Source organism: Mytilus trossulus, chromosome 10, assembly GCF_036588685.1.
Source record: "Mytilus trossulus isolate FHL-02 chromosome 10, PNRI_Mtr1.1.1.hap1, whole genome shotgun sequence".
NCBI classification, from domain to species: domain Eukaryota; kingdom Metazoa; phylum Mollusca; class Bivalvia; order Mytilida; family Mytilidae; genus Mytilus; species Mytilus trossulus.
The window spans coordinates 71,132,627-71,156,471 of record NC_086382.1 but is presented as its reverse complement, the minus strand read 5'-3'; the positions used below and the strand labels follow the sequence as shown (position 1 = coordinate 71,156,471).

The 23,845-nt window shown below is 32.8% G+C and overlaps 2 protein-coding genes across 2 annotated transcripts; one reads left to right on the top strand and one right to left on the bottom strand.

The window, feature by feature from the left end:
• Positions 1-13,159: 13,159 nt before the first annotated feature.
• On the bottom strand, positions 13,160-14,397 carry LOC134688468 (uncharacterized). The gene has a single exon (XM_063549203.1). The coding sequence runs from the start codon at positions 14,243-14,245 to the stop codon at positions 13,259-13,261; it is 987 nt and encodes a 328-aa protein (XP_063405273.1). The 5' UTR covers positions 14,246-14,397; the 3' UTR covers positions 13,160-13,258.
• A 1,299-nt stretch (positions 14,398-15,696) lies between these two features.
• Positions 15,697-18,343, top strand: LOC134688467 (uncharacterized). The gene is made up of 2 exons (XM_063549202.1): positions 15,697-15,718; positions 17,088-18,343. The coding sequence occupies exon 2, from the start codon at positions 17,247-17,249 to the stop codon at positions 18,327-18,329; it is 1,083 nt and encodes a 360-aa protein (XP_063405272.1). The 5' UTR covers positions 15,697-15,718; positions 17,088-17,246; the 3' UTR covers positions 18,330-18,343.
• Positions 18,344-23,845: the final 5,502 nt, after the last annotated feature.

Genomic DNA, 23,845 nt, shown 5'->3' with positions numbered 1-23,845 from the left:
AACAAAACAGACGAGGGATAATAATGTGGATCGTACAATCGTCCACTTTGTTGTTGTTATTATTATGCTTGTGGTAAATAATACCAGGCTAGCATTATAATAACATAGTATAGGCCTAAATAGGGAGGAGGTCAGACCCATTTGATAAGCTACATACACGTTTTAAACATGGCCTTGTAATTGCGCCTGCACTTTGTCTGGTTATTATATTGTTGGCCTTCCCAATATATCTAGTATAAAAACTAGTAGTTTTAATCTAATGAAAATAGTTTGAAGACAAAATATTGGATCGGTAAGGGCTTTTTTTTTTAATTTTTGTTGAGGACTGCCCTCCATGCAATTATAACATTTAAACTGTCACAACCTTTGGAAATTTAGAGTTGTGCCATTTCACATCGCAAATAACTATTTTTATTTGGCAAATCTCTGTAATCTTTGCGTCGTGTCTGGAAATTTTAAAATTGTACCAGCGTCTGTTGTGTTCGCTTCAATTGTATTAATTTCAAGATTTAGATAATTTCTTAGTTTGAATATATTGACATGATTCATTTGACATCGTGCTATTATTGAAGAAGGATATCTGTTATCCGAAATATCTAATATTTGTTCATTTTATAGTAATTTAATGGTGATGTTGTACCCTTTTTGACTTATTATATATTATATTTTGTAGTGTACATAATCATATTACATGATTCATCACACTGTAAGATTAATCGTTGACTATTTATTCAGTCATTATATATATATTATTTGGCAATCGCCAATGGCAGTCAGCAGGGTTAAAGAACAGCAGTTGTTCGACCTGTTAGTCAAATGCGTTTGTTTAAATATACTTTTTCACTTTTTTAGTCTGTTGGAAAATGTTGTTTGTGCTGTTTTTAGACCCTTCTACAACGAAATTTGTTTTACATGCACACGTATAAAAATTGCGGTTTTTATCCAACGCAATCATAGGTTTGAACGTAGTTTTCAACTTAGAATATATATATATATCCTTTTTATTCTGCTTTGATATATTCATGTGAATTATAACTTATGTCTGATATAAGGATCGTTACCAGAATACAATCCCAGGATTGTTTCTTCTAACAAAATTGAGTCCTTTATTGCATTGCTGAACTAGAGAAGACTATCTTTAGGCAGTTAAGCTGCCTTATGCGAGCACCCTGGATTTTTGGTTCCCCCCTGGGAATTTTTGAAAAGTGCATTTGCTATGATCTGGCAGGTCTGGTAGATTCTTTATAACTAATTAGACATTTTTTCACACTTTTTGTTATGAAAAACAATAAATGAGAAGTCATAAATATAAGGAGATTAACTTAAATGATCGTCGATTTTCCAAAAACAATTGATGTTTCCCATTTGAAAAGTTAGGCATAGCTTTTTATCGTCTGTGCTTTTGATGAAGATGTAAGTGAACTATTGTAAGAATAAGTTCATCGCCGAAAATGTTTTTAATGAAGGCATTAAATTTTGCCAAATGGAGCATGGATATTTTTTTGCGGCTATTTTTAATCAGTGACGCCGTTGAATTTGGTGGAATCCATCCTAATAAAGGTAACTTGAATATTTAAAAACATTGACTTACATTTGTACTTCCTCTCTGTTTAAGTCTTGAATTTTTACTTGATTATTTTATTTCTACATTGTATGAAGATATGTATTTTATTTAATTATTTAATGCAAGCTGATGTTATTATTACTTTGTCATGGTGTCTCTCCGTACTTGCTATGTATCGTGTTGTAAACCACAAACATTATCCTCGATCAGGGCCTTTTCAATTTCAATCGGGACCCCATTTGAATACGTATGTATAGATTTTGTCGATGTCAAGGTCATTTCAAGAGGGTTTCCTTTCTTAAGACTTTGATGTTACAGACTGCTATATGTGCTTTTAAATAGCCAAAGGCACTTTAAACAATATTAAGATTACTACTTTATCAATAATTTGCTAAAGGCAAGCATTATTTCACTTCAAAAGTCGCAAATAGTTGTTAAATATTAAGTACGAATTTGTGACGCGTCCCAACCAGTAATTGATTTGGATTTACACGCACTTTTCATTTTCCGGAAATGAAAACACAGCTTTTTTCGATGTTTCTTTTTGCGATTTTTTCATATTTAAACACTCGTGAAGTTTTCAAGAATCATAACTTTGCATTTCCTTCAGTATCTTGATACTGGTAAACCACTTTTCTATAAAATTACTGTTAAAACACACTCACATGATACGAAAAGAAGCCATATAGTATAGAAGGTAACGTTGTACCTGACGAACTCAAGTTTTCAGCAATTTACAAACAGTTTTTTTCTTAATTCCTACATCAAATAATTATAGAACAGGTATATTATTTTATTATAACATTGCCAATGGATGACAGGGAATCTGTGATCAAAATATGTCACTAACAATTTCAAATATAATTGGAATGAAAATGGGCTAAAAGACAACAACCTGACCAAAGAGCTGAGAATAGCTGAAGGCAATCAAATGGTCTTCAATGCAGCGAGAAAATCTCATACATGGAGGCTTGCTTCAATTGACCCCTAAACAAAAGTTACTAGTTCAGTGATTATGGACTTCATAGTCATACTAAACTTAAGTTAGAATTATACACAAGAATCTAAAGTTGAAAATCATACAAGACTAACAAAGGCCAGACGATTCTGACTTAAGACCCTAGAGAATTTAAGCATTACAAATGTAATTATAAGGGCCTCAATGAACATGGACAAAACTAATACATAAAGATTTTAGACATGAAGCCTTTTTGCCACATTGTATATGTCAAAATTTCAAAATTTTAAAGCAATAATATTATACCCATTACCATGATTACAAGGCTATGTGTATTTTGTTTTATTTCAGCTTGATTCCAATCTTTGGCAATGGCTAATACAAGAAGAGGCAAGGCATACATGTATATGTACAACATGATTCTCTGTAGCAATTGGATTGTCTATTCATCCCTATAGTTCCACAACAACAATAAAACTCTAGACTACTGCATGTACAATGATGTATGATGTTATGAAGATATTTACATATACCTTCATGTACATCTACATATATGATCAATTTTGAAGATTGTTTATGCCAGGTCTAATCATGTCGACTATTACAACAAGTTTTGATTCAGGTTTTTGACAGGAATTATTTATAAACTTGCCAGCAGTTACAACAGAGGACCCTTGCCGTTTTGGGGACGACTTTTTGTTCATCCTTTGGCCCTCGATGCTGTTCAACTTTGTACTTGTTTCGGCTTTCAAACTTTTGTATCTGGGCGTCACTAGTACGTCTTGTGTGGTCAAATGCACTTCTGGCGTATTAAAATTTGCAACTTGTTGCCTTTTGTTGGCTGTTGTTCGTGTGATTCTTTGTCAATTATGTTCCCCAATTTATTTATATTGTAGTCCTGTGGTGTTGTGTTGTCATTTTGATGTTATATTTCACATGGCCATAAAAGTGCGAGGTTTGGCATGCCACAAAACCAGTTTCCACCCACCATTTTTTCCTTTAAAAATGCCCTGTACCAAGTCAGGAATATGGCCATTGTTATATTATAGTTTGTTTCTGTGTGTATTACATTTTAAAGTTGTGTCGTTTGTTTTCTCTCATTATTGAGTGTAAATTCACATTGCGATAAGACGTGTCACGGTACCTGTCCATCCCAAATTCATGTATTTGGTTTTGATGTTATATTTGTTAATCTCGTGGGATTTTGTCTGATGCTCGGTCTGTTTCTGTGTGTGTTATATGTTAGTGTTATGTCGTTGTTCTCCTCTTATACTTAATTCGTTTCCCTCGTATGAGTGGCCGTTCATATCATTTGGTGGTTATATACGCGTATATGATTTTATAGGCGTATGTATACACGTATAGTACCTTCATATACGCGTATATTGTGGTTTTCAACGCGTGTATTGTGGTTTTATACGCGTATATTGTTAAAATAAACACGTTTATACTTTAATCCAATTTATTTATCATATATGCGTTAATATACGCGTTAATTGCATAATTATACGCGTTAATATACGCGTATGCAATTATTATATACGCGTATGAAATCATTATATACGCGTTAATAAACACTCGTTGATCTTTTTGTTTTAACCAATGAAAACTGCGTGCTTAAACTAGTTTGTATATATATCACAATTGATGAGAATTGTAATGAATTGCGGTTTCTTCGACCAACATACATCTTCTTTTTTATATACGTAATAAATCTCAAGACTTTACACCTATTTTTTAACCGTGATTTCATTTATATGAAAGTTTGTTGCCTATAATTAAAATAATAACTAACAGTGTTTCTGGATTTTTTGCTTATACTATTAAAGCATGGGTCCCTTTTCAATTTTTTTTCAACTATTTCCTTAATTTTGCAAGGTATTTTTTTTTATCGTTTTGGTACGTTTATACGCTATGATAGGCACCTGGGTGAAGATTTCACTACATTGTTTGTCTTTTTGCAGATTGCTCCAATGTTTTCTAATAACCTTACTAAGGTTATTTACCATTAATATTGAATCATATTTAGTAATGAGAGTGAGTGGAACATTCTTTGTCCTATCGGTCTTTAATAAGGTTGTTTTTCTGCTTGTGTTTTTTTTACGTTTCTGATAACATTCTCTGTTTTATTTCTACAGTATCCTCTTTCAACTAATTTATCTTGTAAGTTAGTTAAATGTGTATCTAGTTCATTGATGTCACTATACTTTCTAATATGAAGTATAGATTCACACACTGTAATACTTGTGACTGAATGTGTGTTTCGAATGTGCACTAGTGATTGGTTAATATTGATACATTTCAAGTTTTTTAATATATGATTTAATATCAAGGATGTTATTGTTTATGGAATCTTTCACCTTTATACACTACGCTATGTAAAAGAATTTTTTAACCTGTTTAACTGTACCCGTGTAGACCATTTAACCGTCATCTCTGTATTGACAGTGTTATTTGATGTTTTTTTCTCCATTGGAACTTATCTAAAATAGTTTTTAATAGTTCCAAGTTAAAGAAACAAAATTTAACCATAAAATATTAAATCTGGATTGTTATAAAATATTTGATACAGAATATTTTTCTAATACAGCATAACTGAAGTCTAAGAACTTATAATTGTATGTTTTGAATTTATATTCATTTTTTTGCTATTATGCAATACACCATGCTGTTGAGAATTGACTCCCTAAAGAAATAAAAAAAAAAAATACCCTCCTTTTTGCTTTTGTGCATTTACACTATGCTGTTGAGAATTGCCCCCCCCCATTTAAAAAAACAAAAACCAAAATTTAATGAGAGAAAAAAATTATCATAAAAACTTGCACAAATGAAATAACTTTTCTTTCCTCTCAAGTATTGTTATGTTTAAGAGTTTTTTGTAGAAATTTAGTCTACTTTTTTATAATAATTTAATATTCATATGAAACACAATTTTGCTAGTATCAAGGCTTCTTTTTTACAATTTTCTCTTTTTAGATGTTTTTTAATAATTCCATTTTTACTACAACACAATTTTACAAATACTTCAGTTTTGTTTCTGAATTTTCGAAAAGTTATATTTAATGTTTAGATATACTGACTGTATTTTTCCTTAAATTGATTATTAATTGTTATAACAACACCTATTGTATTTTATTTGTAGGCATAGGTTGAATATATTTTTTTATTAAATGTTGGTATAGGTTGAAGACACCATTGTGCATGTCGGAGAAAATGTACCACTATATTTTGTTTGTATAATTGTTCATTAAATTCAAATTCATTGTTTCCTAGTATAAATTTAACAGATGCCGTTAAATCTTTTTTGTTGGGAATATTTTAAGTATATTCTTGTGTGTCAATAGATCCTAATGCATTGATAACTATTTCTTCTAAGTTATCAATGTTCATACATGTATGTGTGTACATAGACGTTACATCATAGGCAATACGAATGCAATCCTTGATGTTAAATCCCATATTAAAAAAACTGAAACGTATCAATATTTACCAATCACTAGTGCACATCCGAAAACACTCATTCACATGTATTACAGTTTGCAAATGAATATATACGTCATATCATATTAAAAAGTGACATCAAGGAGTTGGATAAACATTTAACTAACTTACAAGATAAGTTTATATTGAAAGATGATACTGTAAAAATAAAACAGAGAATGTTATTTGGAACGTTAAAAATACTACAAGCAGAAAAACAACATAGTTAAAGGCCGATAGGACAAAGAATGTTCCACTTACTCTCATTACTAAATATAATTTAATGATACAAAAACCTAAGTAAGGTTATAAGAAAAAAGTGAGCAATCTGCAAAAAGGCAAACAAAAACGATCAAATGATACCTTGACGGGTGCCGCATGTGGAGCAGGATCTGCTTACCCTTCCGGAGCACCTGAGATCACCCCTAGTTTTTTGTTGGGGTTTCGTGTTGTTTATTCTTTAGTTTTCTATGTTGTGTCATGTGTACTATTGTTTTTCTGTTTTTCTGTTTGTCTTTTTCATTTTTAGCCATGGCGTTGTCAGTTTGTTTTAGATTTATAAGTTTGACTGTCCCTTTGGTATCTTTCGTCCCTCTTTTGCTAAATCAAGGAAATAGTTGGGAGACTTTTGAAAAGGGATCCATGCTTTAATATATAGTATAAGCAAATATTCCCGAAACTCTGTTAGTTATTATTTTAATTATAGGCAACAAACTTGCATATAAATGAAATTTGAATAAAACGGTGTAAAGTCTTGAGATTTATGACGTATATCGGTAGAAGGAGACGCACTTCATTACAATTGTGATATACAAACTAGTTTAAGAACGCAGTTTTCATTGGTTAAAACAAAAAGACAAACGGATGTTTATTAACGCGTATATAATGATTTCATACGCGTATAGTAACGCGTATACTTATGCAATTAACGCGTATATAAACGCGTATATAATGATTGCATACGTGCATATTAACGCGTATATGAATGGAATTAACGCGTATATTAACGCGTATATGATAAATAAATTGGATTTAAGTACAAACGTGTTTTTTTTTAAATATACGCGTATAAAAAGTAAAAACACAAAAATACTAAACTCCGAGGAAAATTCAAAAAGGAAAATCAAAAATCAAAAGGCAAAATCAAAAGTCCAAACACATCAAACGAATGGATAACAACTGTCATATTCCTAACTTGGTACAGGCATTTTCTAATGTAGAAAATGGTAGATTGAACCTGGTTTTATAGCTAGCTAAACCTCTCATTTTTATGACAGTCGCATCAAATTCCATTACATTGTCAACGATGAATAAACAAAACAAACATACTCAATGAGTAAAAATGTCAAAAATAGGGGTACAGCAGTCAATAATGTGTTATCATCTTAATATCACTGTAAAAACAACAAATGTAACGAAGAAGCACAAAAACAACATACATCAGATTTAACATACTAATTTTGTTATTCTTATACGACTTAATTTATGTATGTAAAGTCTACCCGTAAAGCATAGAAGGTTTTCGTTTGAAATTCGCGCAGGTAGACATAAAAATAATTTTGTCGTTCAAAGTATGACGGCATACATACATGCAGGTGTAATTCCACCAAATCATGGGACGTCACATCCGGTTGCATACGAAAGTAGGTCTATAAAAATATTCCCTTGAATTTGACCGTTGTAGGTAATTAATCCTACATTTTATTGCAGTAAAACTATTTCTGTGTCATAAACATATGTCTTGGGTATTTCAAAACACCATTATTTTTTATTTGTGATTTCTATAGAAAATTTTGTAATCTTGAGGTTACATGGTGACTAAACCTTGTACACAGATAGAATAAGGGGAGAAATTTGATTGGTTAACTTCCAATGATGGTTTTTTTCTTATATGCAATGAAATGTTATGTGAAACTTTTTCTATAGAACTGGACAGGATAAAACTTTACTCATGCCAAGTATTTCTTTATTTTAAACAAAGATAAGTTCTGCACAATTTTTTGAAAAGTGCAAATTTAACAAAGACTGATAGGGGAAAATCAATGGTGGTATTACACCTGCAGAGTCACGTACAGTAGATATAAAAAAAACAGATTTAACAGTAAAAGTAATAATAATAAATAAAATAATTCTGTGGTTCAAAGTATGACGGGATACATAAGTACAGTTTCACGTCAAATGTATATCATAAAAAACAGAAAAAGTAGTATTATTGAATAAAATAGTTTTGTCATTCATAGAATTCAAGATCCATACGTAAAAGTAATATTAGTAAATAAAATAATTTTGTCGTTCAAAGTATGATGTTTTACATAACCACAGAGTCACTTCAAAAGAATATCTAAAAAAACTGACTAAACAGTACAAGTAATATTAATATAGACAAATAAAAGAATACTTTAACACGTTATTAAGATGATAACCCAACGTCAGTACGCAAAATCTATAATTCAAGACCATCTTGTATTATATGTGAAGTTGATACGGAATATTTATCAACAAGTTCTGGGTATCTTCCGATGAACCTTTTAGAAAAAGGATGAGACGTTCTTTGACATACCCCTGGTTCATCAACTTTCTGCTCAGACACTGGTGACGTTTTACAGAGTCTGAATAGGAGCTGCAAGCTCTTGAATACCTAATAAGTTAAGAAATGTATATTCCATATGCAGGTGAAGTTGGTATATTACTACCAAGATGGGAAAAATTGATAATTTCAAAATAATTACTAGTTCTGGTGGGTATATTAATGGAACCCAATCAGAAAAGTTCGGATTGTTAATGGAAAGAACATCATCAATTTATCTGAAAGTGAAATTAAATAACCTGGCTTCTTTGATCTTCTTGTTTTTGACAAGGGTCTGAAGGAACTCCGATTCATAATTAAAATAAGAAGAGGTCGGCAAGGAGAGGCGCACAGTTCGTTCTCATAAAAATGCCGACATTTTGTTGAAAAAGTTTACCTCCAAATTCAACAAATATGTTGTCAATAAGAAACTCCAGCATACTGATCACTTGTTCCTCTGTGTAGTATGTTTTACCCTTTTGTTCCTTATTAACAAAATATGCCTTATGGTATCACAAAGAGATAAATTTATAGCGTATGCTACCATTTTTATGATGAAAAGTATTGTGGATTATTTCTTTTAGACGGTTTTTTCAATTTCACATGGGGAATGGTTGTATCCAAGGTTGAAAAATCAAAAGTTTTAAAACCACAATATACGCGTATATGAAGGTAATATACCCGTACACATACGTGTATAAAATCATATACGCGTATGTAATCACGCAAATGACATGAACGGCCACTCATACCCTCGGTTTTAGTTTGTTTCCCCGCTTTTGCTTTTGTCCATGGATTTATGAGTTTTGAACAGCGGTATACTACTGTTGCCTTTATTCATAACACATTCGGGAGTGAAGTGATTTTGTCGCGTATTGAAGTAGACATTAAACATGTTAAACGTTTCGAATTGATATCGACTTACGTGTAAATGCAGCATTGATTTATTTAAGAAATTAAGAATATAGAAATATTATAAAAAGATGGACAAAATATTTGTATTAAATTTGTTGGAATTTTTGTCTTGCCAAAGATGACCGAGTTAAAAAGAAAGGCATACATATAGGTGCTGTTTTTTTGGCAGCATCAATAATGTATTACAAAAATGTAGTTTGTGATTTTGTGATAAGGTCTAGTTTATGGGAGGTCAATGATATTTGGTAAGCAGTTGTGTTAGCGTAGGTATATCTCATTACCAGAATATTTAGCCCACCTCATTTGTCATGGTCTATTGACTCTGAAACTTAGTTGAAATGTATTAGTTTGTGATTAGGTCAGTTATTGGGGAACCACTTGTGAACGGTCAATGATATTTGTTGTGCAGTTGTATAAACTTTGTTACTTTCAATTTCTATTGAGGATATTTGGCTCTGCCCCCTCAATCCTTCTCTTTTTACTTTGAAACTTATGTTACTTTGAGATTTCAAAAAGCTTTTGATTATTTTCTATGAGGGAAATTAATCGTCGTAAGTCAATGAAGATTGCCAAGCAGGTGAAGAAGCATTAGTACATCATAGTTCCATAGAGGATATTTGATCCTTACCCCTCAGTCATATGAATGATCTATTGACTTTGAACTTTTAATTATTTCACTTGAATTAGTTTGTTATTTATTATAATTATGTCAGTTTAAGATACCAGTAATCTTAAGTCAAAGCCATTTTGTATGCCAACATATTGGTATTTAAAGGTTTCATTTCCATGGATATTATATAACCCCAGCCTCTCATTGTTGTTCATTGAATGACATAGAAATTAAATATGTGTTAAGGTTTGTTTAAAGAGAATAACTTATGAAAAGTCAATGGTATTTGGTAAGCAGTTGTATAAGTGTTGGCACATCTTATTTCTATAGGGATTGTCAAGCCCTGTACAATCAGTCATGGATCATTGTCTTTGAATATATTTTACATGTTAATGCATTTCTAGTTTAATTGTATTATTTGCATTATCAAAATAAAAAAAAAGGCAAAACATGACTCTGCATTTACAGCTGGTTATAGATAAGACATATACAATTATTATAAAGATAAGAAGATGTGGAATGTAGCCAATGCATCATTATATGAGGCAACTATATATATATAAAAAAAATAAAATGAAGATTGTAAGTAATTATAGTTAGGCAACCGTACAGGCTTCAAAAAATGTTGCATCATTGCTAGGCTATTATAACAACATCAGCATTTAACTTACAAGAAAATTACACCACTTCAAATAGTTTCGGCTATGATTTGATGATTGTGCATAAAATGTATGTGCACCAGCTAATGCAACAAAAACTGCTAATATGGCATATTCATACTCTAGAATATAGTTGAATTAAACTATACACCACTGCTGGACCCCATTATTGAAATCATTATTCTGATAAGAATGTTCCTCCAAGCAGCTTGTAACTATTAGCAAAACCTACATGTTTACTGCATAGTACGCTTTAAAAGACCAGGAAATTACAAATGTAAAACAATAAACCTAAAGCAGCCTGATTTATGTACAAAACAATTATGAAAAATGGATATGATATATACAGCAACAATTATCAAATTACTTGGTCCACAATATGGACAGGCACAAACTCTCCCATTACATGGGACAGTGTACAGTATATGCATAATCACAGATATTGAATATTAGAAAAATAGTTGGACATAACTCTTGAAAGTGGCAGGATTGGATAGTGTTAACTTTAGGGTACAAACATTATTCAATAGTTGAGAAATAGCCGAGATAAATATTTTCACCAATTTTTCCACAATATTCAAGTTTGCCTCTGCTTTTTTTACTTGACTGCCTACAGCGCCTTTGATGCTTTGATTATAAAAGTACAATCAATATATCTTTGAATGACAAATTAATATATTGAATCAAATGAAAACATTAAAACATTAAATCTAAGATACAACGAATGGATAATTGAAATTCATATAAATGTTTTCCATATTTGTTTCCTGTTTTACCTTAAAAGTCTTTAACATCATGTGATATATTTTATTACATAACCTTAATCGTCGTGTATGATAATAACAATCTGATTGCTAGCAGAGTTATCACTTTATAAAGTATAATTATAAAGTTTTTAAGTACCCACTTAGATTGGGATTTCTTTACAATTAATATAATGATAGACTTCCTGCTTCTTCTTTCTGGTCGGCTTGACATAAATGGATCTTTTTACATATAACTCATACCTGATATACCCTTACATCTTAAAAGAAAGAAATGTCTAATTGTAAATCTATTAATGGGCGAAGATACACGTCCAACGAATATTTTAGCAGCATGATTTACATGAATTATCGTCAGTAGTAGTTATTTGTCAACTTCACATTGGTTATGCATGTTGAATTAAAAGGAATCAGTAAATAATGACATTCGTAGTTTGTCCCAGCCCGTCTCGTTATCATCCCAGTCTATTATAGTTACATTCTTTAGAATGTCGTCCAACTCCGGTGGAACGCATGATGCTGTATCGTCTTTTACTAGGATTATTATCTTCTGCAAATAATTTCTGCATTTTTCAAATTTGACCCTTTCGATTACAAATTTGTTCCATTCGTTATCCTTGTACGACTCCGACATAATGAAAATTGCATGTTTGCTGCTAGCTATAGCATTTGCTATTTCGTCTGCTTTTGATACTCCAATTTGGAAATCGCGGTCCTCTACGCATACTTTCATGTGCCACGAAGTCTCTACTCTCTGAAGAAAATCGCATTGAACCCACTGAAACCTGTCGTCAGCATATGACAGATAAATATCGTAATGAAATTTTCTTTCTAGTTTATGTTCCACGACTCTCTTAAATTTACGATATATCCAAAATGTTATTTTCCATCGAAAATTAAAAATTACTGCAAGCGGTACAGTGAAAATGACAAATGCAACAAGAAGCCCTATTCCTAGGCGCAACCAAGTTTTGTTATTGCAGTTGCTAAAATGTTCATGAAATCGACTGTATACATCCACTGTGTTACTTTCCGATCCATTTGCCAAAGTGCAGCTGAAGTTTTTATTGATCCGATCAAAAAAGACATTTGTGCTGAAAAGCCACCTTATCAAATCTGACGTGTCGCATGTACACTTAAGACTGTTCCCTTCTATCGACAAATGAAATATTCCTGCATAACTTTTCTCATCCATCCAGTCTCTAAATGTTTTATTAATTATTTGAAGGCGATTGTAACTTAAATCCAGTTTACTTAAGAAGGGCAAATTCATCACGGCTATAGGTATAGCTGGCAGTAAATTGTGTGCTATATTAACGTTTGACAAATTTGAGTTTGTTTCAAATGCATCTTCATCTAGATACCATAAGTTGTTGTATGATATATCAAGTTTTTCTACGGCTGGAAATAGTTGAAAAACTTCGCCATTCTTTCCATTTGTTAGACTCAGCATGGCATTTTTTAAAATAGCTGTTTGGACATTTTGAAAAACAGGAATTGACGTCTCATGAATAAGAATACTGGCGTTAAGTCCAGAAATGTCCATGTATTTAACATTAAAAGGAGTATCGGAATATATTTTAGGAAATTGTTTTATCTTCCAGTATGAGAAATCTACATATCTGAGATTACTGGAATTGGCTACAAATAACTTTTGTCCTGTCTGTCGATATGATGTCATATAATGGGAAACACGAAGAAAAGTAAGATTAACAGGTAAATAAATCTGAAATTTAGATTCATCAACCATTTGACCCTTTTTCTAGTATTGGGCTGTAAGCTTCATTTTCATTTGTAGTTGAAGATTTAATTTGGCATCCCTTACTATATATTTCTTTTGCATATGAAGGATTATCCAGCACGTCTAGGTTGCAGTATTTAATATTGTTGAAGTTAATTGCATTATACGACAAGTCAAAAAATTTCACGTTGATGGCTTTCCTCATAAATACTATCAGCTCCCTCAAATGAGCTCCTAATGCTAATGAAAATCGGTTGCCTGAAAATACAACATTTTCTAGACATTCGGGAAATTTAAATGCAAGTAGAGATCTTTTCTCATACCCTACAATTTCACATTCTGCTAAAACTAAAGTTTTTACACAAACATGCATCAAATATTGAATCATAACACGAGTTATGAAAACAGGTTTAGGAACAAGAGGACTGATTTGTTTGAATATAATCGAGGTCATCCTTGCATGCGTAAAAGGATATAGAAGTTTTAAAGCATCCCCTAAATGTATAGCTACTCTATCCATATTTAATATCTGAAGAAGTGGAAACGGCTTCAAAAAGTCTGCCTCTACAATCGATAATTTACCGACACACTCGTGAAAGTAGATTGCAGTAATGGTTGATGGTAAATCTACTAAGGTGTCATTAAACATTTGTTTTAAAAAACATCGTGCGAACTTTATTGTGTTCAGTTCTAATATGTTTTTGAACCCACTCAGCTTGAATACAGGGTTTTCAACAATATCCATGTATAAATCGGTTATAAGCGGATGGTTTTCAAAGTATGGATAAACCATGGGTTTTGATATATCCATTGTTTTATCTATATTGTATCTGATATCTAAATGTTGAAGGCCTAGTAACGACTTAAGTGCAATGTCAAATATTTTAGAAAATATGTTAATATGGTTCTGCCTCATCGAAAGCCATCGTAATCTTTTGAAACTTTGAAATGCATAGCCATCTATAGTATCAATATTGTTAAAATCCATTTTCAATGTCGTCAAATTAGAAAAAAGATTCAAAGGTATTGTTTTTTATCTTTGAAATTTGATTGAAGCTCAGATCTAGACTTGATATGCCCAATGGTAAATCTGTCGGAACATCATGTAACTTCAGTCTGGTACAATCTGCAATTGTTTGACCGCCGTGTCGGACCATCCGACATTTATGTGCACACACGGTAAAAGTTATTAATGATACGATAAGTATGGAAGCGCATATGGTACACCCCTTGTAAAGTTATTTTGTTGCTAATAAGTCGGAATTATTAGTTAAGTTGTGTGTTATAAGCTGGAATCTTATCATCAAGTTGAAGTCAAGTTGTCGGAATGATGTAGAAAAATTGTTTTACAATGTCGACTTGCTGATATAAATATAATGGCATAGTAATAAGAAGTCGACACGTTGAATTCAACTTGTTAATTGATTAAGTCGACAACTTGTTTATTTGATATTAAATCATCATATTGAAGTCAACTTGTCGGAATGATAAAGAAAAAGTTTTTGATTACGATGTCGAATTGTTAATATAAATGTAAATGACATAAAATAAGAAGTCGACTTGTTTATTAATTAAGTCAACTTGCTTATTTGATGTTAACTTTATTCGTTCTCACGGTCAGATTCCCACGGTCCGTATTTTACTTCCTGTGCTGACACATTAAATATGGAGATCGACAGCAACAACATCAGCGGGAGCAGTGGAAACGAGTCATAAGTAAGTTTATATTTGTTTTTTTTGGAGACTTAGCGTTATATTTTAATATGAAGCAATACTGAACACAAAATGAAAAAGATCATAGGGAGAAAAAACGTTATTGTTTGAATGAAAGGGCATTGAAAAGTTACAGTTTAACGTGACCTGTGATAAGATCTAGAGTAAGACGTCTGCTATTATTAAAGATATATTCTACTTAAAGGGTTTCACCCCTCTCCCCACCATCCCATCACAAGTACACTACCCGCTCTGTACGACTGTCAATGAAAAATGGAAAAAAAACTGAATGGTCCCTCTCTTTCGCCTTTCAGAGTCCTTTGTAGATCAATCTCCATGACTCATTTAATTCATAACAGCTAAGCAAAAAAAAATTAGTAATCTAAACAAATAATTTGATTCACAACTAGCAGGGTGGATCTTGTCATTTATAAGGGTTGGGTATGGGGATCCTAGCCCACGATAAAGGGGAGTTCCAACTATATGTCCCCATTCAATTGCATTGATCTTCCAAATAAATGTAAAAGAGGGTTCCAACCCCGGACCCCCTGCTTTCGCCACTAATGCCAGGTAGAAAAGCATGATGCGAAACGAAATATGTGTTCACTTTATTTTGATATTGACCGATTAGAAGATTTTGCTATTCATTAAACATTTCAATTGAAAGAATATCGTCTATTTCAGCTGCTTGGTCACCTGCCCGTCTAATAAATGGTCAACGACTATGGAAGCAAGCAATATTTTAAAGGTAATGTTGAAAGTAAAACAAAGAAATATGTTGCTGACATCGAACATCAAATCAACACACTTTGGCTTAAAAACAAACAAAATTTGTCAAAACTTTCTTGTATGGTTTTTATAATGTTTTTCTTCATTTAGACTAATCAGCTCCATCTTCGTGGAAAGTATGAAAAAGGTTTAATACTGTATTATGATTTATTTTGTAAAAACTGCACCTTAAACGGCCAAAAATTACAAAAAATAAAGGATTACCAAAATAGGAAAAATGAGCACACATTTACACGGCTCTAGCGAAAAATATAGTGAACCATGATATAAAGTTTTCTTCATATTTTGTCTAGCATGCGCAGTAAAAGCGAGACATGTAGGTACGGTTTTACAGGCGACGGTGAATATATGGCGTTAACATTGCAACCAAGTTTGCTGCTCATGTCTTTATCTCGTGAAGCATAACGAGTAAGGTTCTTATATTTAGGATGCAGATTTCCTACATATTGTTCTTGCCAGTCAGTCATGCGCCATTTATCTTTGACCTATTTTAAATGCTTGAATGACCCTGAAGAAATTTAATAGTCAATTTTGCAACCGAGTTTACTGCTTAAGTCCATATCGCCAAGAAATAGAAGTCTAAGGTTGATAATATTTTGCATTAACGTCTCCAACTACAAGGGGATGATAGTCTGAAGTGTAATTTTAGCTTTGACTTAGGTTGATGATATTAGACAAGGAGGTTCCCCACTACCAGGGGATGTCATTTTGATACCTGTAATTTGATCTTGGCCTTGTTTTTATGGTTGATTGACTTTGACAATATGCGACCAAATTTTATAAATTAGTCAATGATTGATAAAGAACTAGATATCATGTTTAAGGAGGCATGATGTTACAACAAATTTAGCAAAAATTTAAACATATTTTTTTCATAACAAATTTTATTCATTAGGTACACTATTCGTTGTTTCTTTAAGATATGGTACAAAAATCAACCAAACAAAATAAATTCGTTTAGGCATCAGATGACTTTTAAAATGTTTATTCGATTGCAATATGCTGGAAGAAGATATGTCCTCTTGTTTGAAAATGAAAACATGTTCAAATGTAAAAATATCATATGCTTATACCTGATACCTATAACGGGTAAATTTAAAAATGAAATATGTTATAAATATCGCAATGAAGATTTATTTTGGATTGTCAAAACTTACTGTGTATTTTTCCATTTCGTATTCCATTAAATGTGAAGGCGCAGCGCATTTCCTAGTAGTTTTATAGTAAGCTGATGACGTCACAGTGAACACCCTATTTAGATATCAAGCCAATCGGATTTTTCATTTTATCATTACATCATACGTGTAATTTCTATCTTTATGTTTCAGTTACTCTGTTGTCTCCTTTGTGTTGCTGATCATGACGTTACAGGAATACCTTACCCAGGCGATGATGCTTCTGTGCCTGAACTAGTCCAATACTATCATCAATTATGCTACACGTCCCTTCAAATATGTGGATTTCTTTTGTTTGTTCACGGAACATTCATGAGTTGTTCCATGTTAAAAAGACTTAAGAGAAGATTAAATATCAGACGGCGTAACAACCAGTCGCCATTACCTACAGTTGTAAGGACAATCCTGGCTTTACACCGTAATGGCCTGTCTAATGTTGGATACAGGTATATGTGGAGGACTCTGAACATAGGCTTTGGACTTTGCGTCACACAATCAAGAGCTAGGCTTTGCTTAAGAACAATAGACCAACAGGGTGTACTCAACAGATCGCGTCGAGTTCTTCGAAGGAGAGTGTACTACAATAGAGGACCAAACTATCTGATTCATGTCGATGGTTACGATAAATTAAAACCCTACGGCATAGCTATACATGGGGCAATCGATGGATACTCTCGTAAACTTTTATGGTTGATAGCAAGTCCCTCCAACAATAACCCCAGATATGTCGGTTACTGGTATCTTAATTGGATCAAACAAAGAAAGATGCTTCCAAGGGTTGTTCGATCGGATGCAGGAACAGAAAACGGCATAATGAGGGATTTACAAAGATCGTTGCGACATAATCAAAACGATGAAATGTCGGGACAAAATTCTTTTCTCGTCGGCAGATCTGTTGCAAATCAAAGAATAGAAAGGCTTTGGGGTACACTAAAAACGAGTTTCACCCAGTTTTGGAGAAACCGTTTCCAGGATTTCCAAGACACTGGACTTCTTAATGTATCGTGTCCAGTACATAAAGAATGTGTTCGATTTTGTTTCCTCTCCGTTATCCAACATCAATTGGACATGTTTGCTGAGAACTGGAACTCACATAGAATAAGAAGACAACGTGCTGAAGTTGTAACACCAAGTGGTATTCCAAATATGTTATACTATCAGCCAGAGATCTTTGGTGGAAGAGACTGTTCATTTCCTTTACCATGTAACTTACAAACAATTGACAATCTCATAGAGGAATATACAGAGAACTTTCCAGAGCATGGCTGTAGCAATGAATTTATTAACATTGTCGAGTTGCTTACTGGAAACAGACGAGATCAGTTTCCCATCATCACATCATACGATGACGCAGAGCTATTGTTTCGGACATTGATTGCTGCCTTACCGAATTGAACATTTGCTATACATTTTTTGTACAATAATGATTTTTCAAACATATTTTTAGAAATTAATTAAATATATAATATAAGTAGGTTTGATATTTGGTTTTACCATACAAGAATTAAATCAAACAAAATTACTATGAGTTACTATATACTGTTTCTTGGTCCAGATTTTTTGTTGTTGATTATGGTAAATATAAAAGAAAATACTCTCTACGCCTAGTGCAGCATGATACGATCACATTTATCAAGGGAACAAACAGTAGGGCAAGTGTTGACACAAAGCTCATGCCTGATTTGTAACGCCTGGTCTCGGCACAAAAAAGTTTGCCAATGAGATATGATATTCCTATGTTGTACGCATTCGTTTGAATGGTTTTGTTTCTACTTTCTTGTACTCAAGGATCTAGTTTAATGACAAACTTTTTGTGCCAATACTTTAGGATATGAAACAAAAGACTTTTAAGAGGCTGTATCGCTCACATCAACCGTGGCTACATAAGCCAGCCCAATTTAGACCCCGATATTATAGGTATGTTCCCCGTTATTGCCCATCAAGGATGGATATAGCACTGCTTGAAAAGTGTTCATACAAAAACAAATGTTATCAAGTTTGGTCTCAGTAGTTTTGTTTAAGATCTTTGATCCCCCTGGCCCTCAGCTCAGGGTCCAATGTTAAACTATGTTGTTAGTAATTCCTGCAATCTTGGGTTATAGTCTTGAACCTACCAGAAATAGTTTGCCTGTGCATTTTAAAAGATCATTGTGACCAAGTTTCATTGTAATTTGCACGGTACTTTTAGAAAATATCTTTCAATAAATTTCGCCATATGGTATAATCTCAACTACGTTCGTCACTGGCAATCAAGTTGGATTGTACCCTGTCCTGCCGAACACAATTTTGCTAGAAGGTCATCCAATGATAAGTTTTGCTTCAATTTGCTTAGTAGTTTCTAAGTAGAAGATCTTTCTATGCATTTCCAAATAAGATGCACTTACACTACGTTTTCCGCGGGCGGCCATCTACGATTGGAGACATACCTGACAGATATATTTATTGTAAGAATTTACTAGTAGTTTGTTTGCAATTAGTTCTATAAATTCTGTGTAAAAATGTGCTCCGTAGAGCGTAGCAAGTAACGACCGTTTAAAGGGTACATTCGGGTAAGTGTTGACACAAAGTAAATGTAGACATATTAAATTGCTAGACTCCATCCAATTCAATCGCCCCGAAAGGGCCAATCACATCTCTAGACCCGATTTGGGCCTCTTGTTTGTTGGAAACGATAAACAAAAAAATTAAAAAATTAAGTAAAACACAATGTATGAAATCTACAAAATAAAAATATAAATCTATAAAGTATACACATGTCGAACAACAGTTTTCGTTTCATCAAGTTGAAGCATTTTCAGTCTAGATCCTTTTTGGTACTCTTCTCAGTTTTCAAAACCGCCAACAAATTACATAATCCATTAAAATACCTTCATATGATTTCTGTTCCAAACATCTTCATCAAAATCGGACAAAAAAAATTGATTTCCAATTTGTTCTTGGTTCACCCCTTTTGGCCTTGTGTTTCTCAAAAACGGTAATTTCAACATCAAATATTTAAAACTATCTCCTACAGGGTCCAATGTGAAATCGTTGTTCCCCTCGGAGGCCTTGGATCAAACCAAAACCGGCCGGAAACAACTGCAAAGGGAACTAGGTTTTGTTCCAATTGGTTGTTTTGAGCAACTGTTTAACTATGTTCCCGCTATGCCAGATCGTTTAAAAAGAATCAATACAAGAACCAATGTAAACAAGTTTGGTTCCTATAATTGTTAATGTTTGTGTCATTTTGGTCTTTTGTGGATAGTTGTCTCATTGGCAATCATACCACATCTTCTTTTTTATAAGTAAGTTCAGAGAAGATATTTGAATGCATTTCATACAAGTGTGGCAGTTAGGATTATTATTTCATCATTATTTCCCTTGTTTAAAACTATAAATTTCATATTTCTTTATTTGATAATTTAGATGAAGCTTATTCGCTATATATTTGTTAAATAGCATAGCATTTGCTATTTGAATTCATTGGTAAAGGATATCTATTTATATTGTAAAGTTTAATATTTGCACCGTCGCAAAACCTTTGAGAAACTTATATATTTTAAAGAACTCGTTAACCGGATTTTAGGGACAAAAATGTCGGTTATTGATTGGGGATGTACGGCGACAGGGCGGGCGGCAATCAAATGTTGTCCGTGCATTAACTCATGAACCGTTCAACCAAAGCTTTTTTAAAAAATACTGATAACTAAATGGGGGTCAAGTTCAATAATGGCGAATTTGACTTTTACCGTTCAGGAGTTATGGTTCTTAAATGATGGAAAAATGGAGTTTCCAGTCGTGTCCGTGCATTTACTCATGAACAGTTCAACCAAAGCTTTTAAAATTTTAATATGTTGTTACTGACAACTAAATGAAGGTCAAGTTCAATAATGGCGATTTTGACTTTTACTGTTCAGGAGTTATGGTTCTTGAAAGATACAATATTGAAGTTTCCAGTCGTGTCCATGCATTTACACATGAACTGTTCTACCAAATCTTCCCAAATTTTAATATGTTATTATTGATGACAAAATGAAGGTCAAGTTCAATAATGACGATTTTGACTTTTTCCGTTTAGGAGTTATGGTTCTTGAAAGAATGTGAAATGGCATTTCCATTCAAGTGGTTGCATTTACTCATGAACCATTCCATCTAAGCTTTTCAAATTTAAATATGTTGATACTGATGACAAAGTGAAGGTCAAATTTGATACTGACAATTTTCACTTTCACCGTCCATCAGTTATGGTTCTTCTGATATTGGCAGGACAAAAATAAATGATAATAAATCCGGTTTGCTGTCGTTGTGACAGCCAGCCTCTTGTTTTAGATTATTATCTTGAATTCTCTAAGGATTGATATTCAGTCCAACCAAGGAAAGCCAAGCTCTCAAAACAGAATTTAGGTTAGTGCATTTGCTACATGCCTCCATAGTACATTAGTGCATTTGCTACATGCCTCCATAGTACATTAGTGCATTTGCTACATGCTTTCTAAGTACGAGTTTGAAGATATTGAATGCTCCATTTTTGATTACCTTTGGCATGTGATAATAAAAGTTGTACTTTGTTAATTAAATTATATATTGTTTTCAGTTTTTGGTTTTCATTCACTTAGATATATTTTAGCGCATCACATTTGGCATCAGTCATTTCTATTACATCAGTTTACAAACTAGAACTAGTATCTCAATTGTTTGTAAAACAATTGAAAGGTCTTTCCTGTTAAAGTGATGTTTTCGTAATGTACTTTGTACGACCTTTCGTTTGATATACGACAAGCATACCTTCTAAAACTTTTCGCTTATAACACTTAATGGTCTCATCCGCCTAATTTTTTTTAGATCGGAAGTATGATATATATATGTAACATAGAGTATATGAGCTTTCATTTGATATGCGACAACTCCATGTTCTAGAAAGTTTGATTTTTGCACTTAATAACCCTATTCAACTTATTTTTGGAGGTTGGGAATTTGATATTTCATATGTTCATATCATGACCTTTCATTTGATATACAACAACCCTATCTTTAAAGAAAATGTATTGTTTGCACTCAATAACCCCATTGGCCAAGTAATTTCAGAGGAAAAGATTCTTCAATGTTAAGGTCCTGTTATGTTTTGATATGTTACATGTATGTTGTCAACAATTTTTGTTTAGAAACGAACTTACTGGACTAACATTTTAAAGCAAGTGATCCAAGGACCATTGTGACTAAGTTTCAGAAAAGATCTTTGAAGTATTTTTCCTTATTAAAGGTCCATTGTTAAACTAAGTTCCATGATATATGATATGTACTGGAACGGACCTTGACCTGTCGAACACAATTTTCAAAGGGTACCATTTAAGAGTCGTTGAGACCAAGTATGGTTCTAATTGACCATTTAGTTCCAGAGGGAAACAATTGTGAAAGTTTTACCATATGTTTAAATGTTAAACTCTGTTAACAGCTGTTGGTCATCTTGGAAAATATCTTTGAATGTTTCCTATAGTGTCGAATGTTTTAATGTTTCCCTCTTGCGGTAATCTTGGATGGTACCATAAACTGCTGACATAATTTAATCAAAGCACTGTAAGCGCTGTAGGCAGTTAACCAAAAACCAAGCCAAACATAATTATAAAAACTGTGGCAATGTTGCTTCAATTTTTTTAAAGATTTTTTTAAAATGAACAAACATTAGACAGTCATATATTGTACATTTATGTTCATTTAATGAATTAATCATTAAGGCAAATAATTAATATTTTGTCAAAGTTTTAAAAGCATCGCATATATCAAGTATATTTTTTTCATGGTAATGAGTCTGCAGTGGTACAAGTTTGCAATGATTGTAGTTCTTCTAGTTGATAGTTAACGTTGGTATAAGTTGACTGTTAGTAGTTCAAGTTGCCTTCAGTAAGAGCTTGTAAAAGTAGGAATGGACTTGCTTCCCTGGAAAGAAAACTGAGTGTGTGTTCAACAGTACAAAAGTTATGAGACACAAATTAGACAAATGTTTACTACTACAAGGATCAAAGGTGAGGTCTGACTAACCTCTCCATAGTAAATGTTAATGTCCCCCACCTTCACCCCAAGTTTATGATGTCTGAGTTTGGAATAAAATGGCAGGTAATTATAAAAACAGTTGGTCAAACATTCTTGGGCTTGAAAGATATGTTTTCTTAATAATGAGCCATATGAAAATGCAAATTTTTATAGGACCAGTAATAATTCAAATTATAATTAAGGGAAATTCTTTAAACCTACTAATTATTTTCCATCAATAAAATTTTACAATTATCAAAAAAAATATTGTTACATAATGCTGTTATGAAGTCTTCCAAACAAAACTTCAATAATTATTCATTCCTATGGTCACCGAAAATTGGGCAAGATCTAGTACATGTTGGTTAGGTCTATCAAAGTGACATAGATATAGGACGATATGGTGTGACTGCTAATGAGACAACGCTCCATCCAAATAACAATTTCAGTATAGGTCAATGTACGGCCTTCAACACGGATCCTTGGCTCACACCAAACAACAAGCTATAAAGGGCCCCAAAATTACTAGTGTTAAACCATTCAAACGGGAAAACCAACGGTCTAACCTGTAAAAAAAACCGAGAAACGAGAAACACGTATAAATTACATAAACAAACGGCAACTACTGTACATCAGATTCCTGACTTAGGACAGGTGCAAACATTTGCAGCGGGAATAAACGTTTTAATGGATCCAAACCTTCTCCCTTTTTCAGAAACAATAGCATAACATCACAACATAGAAAGACATGCATATGTGACGCCTATGAGATTGACATTGTATGTCATTCAATCTTTTTGAAATGACAAACAGGAATGAATATGATTTAGTTTAGGAGTTGGTTTTTCAATCTTTTACAAGTTCTCAAAACACACACAAGAGGGGATGGGGTGACCCTAGGGACT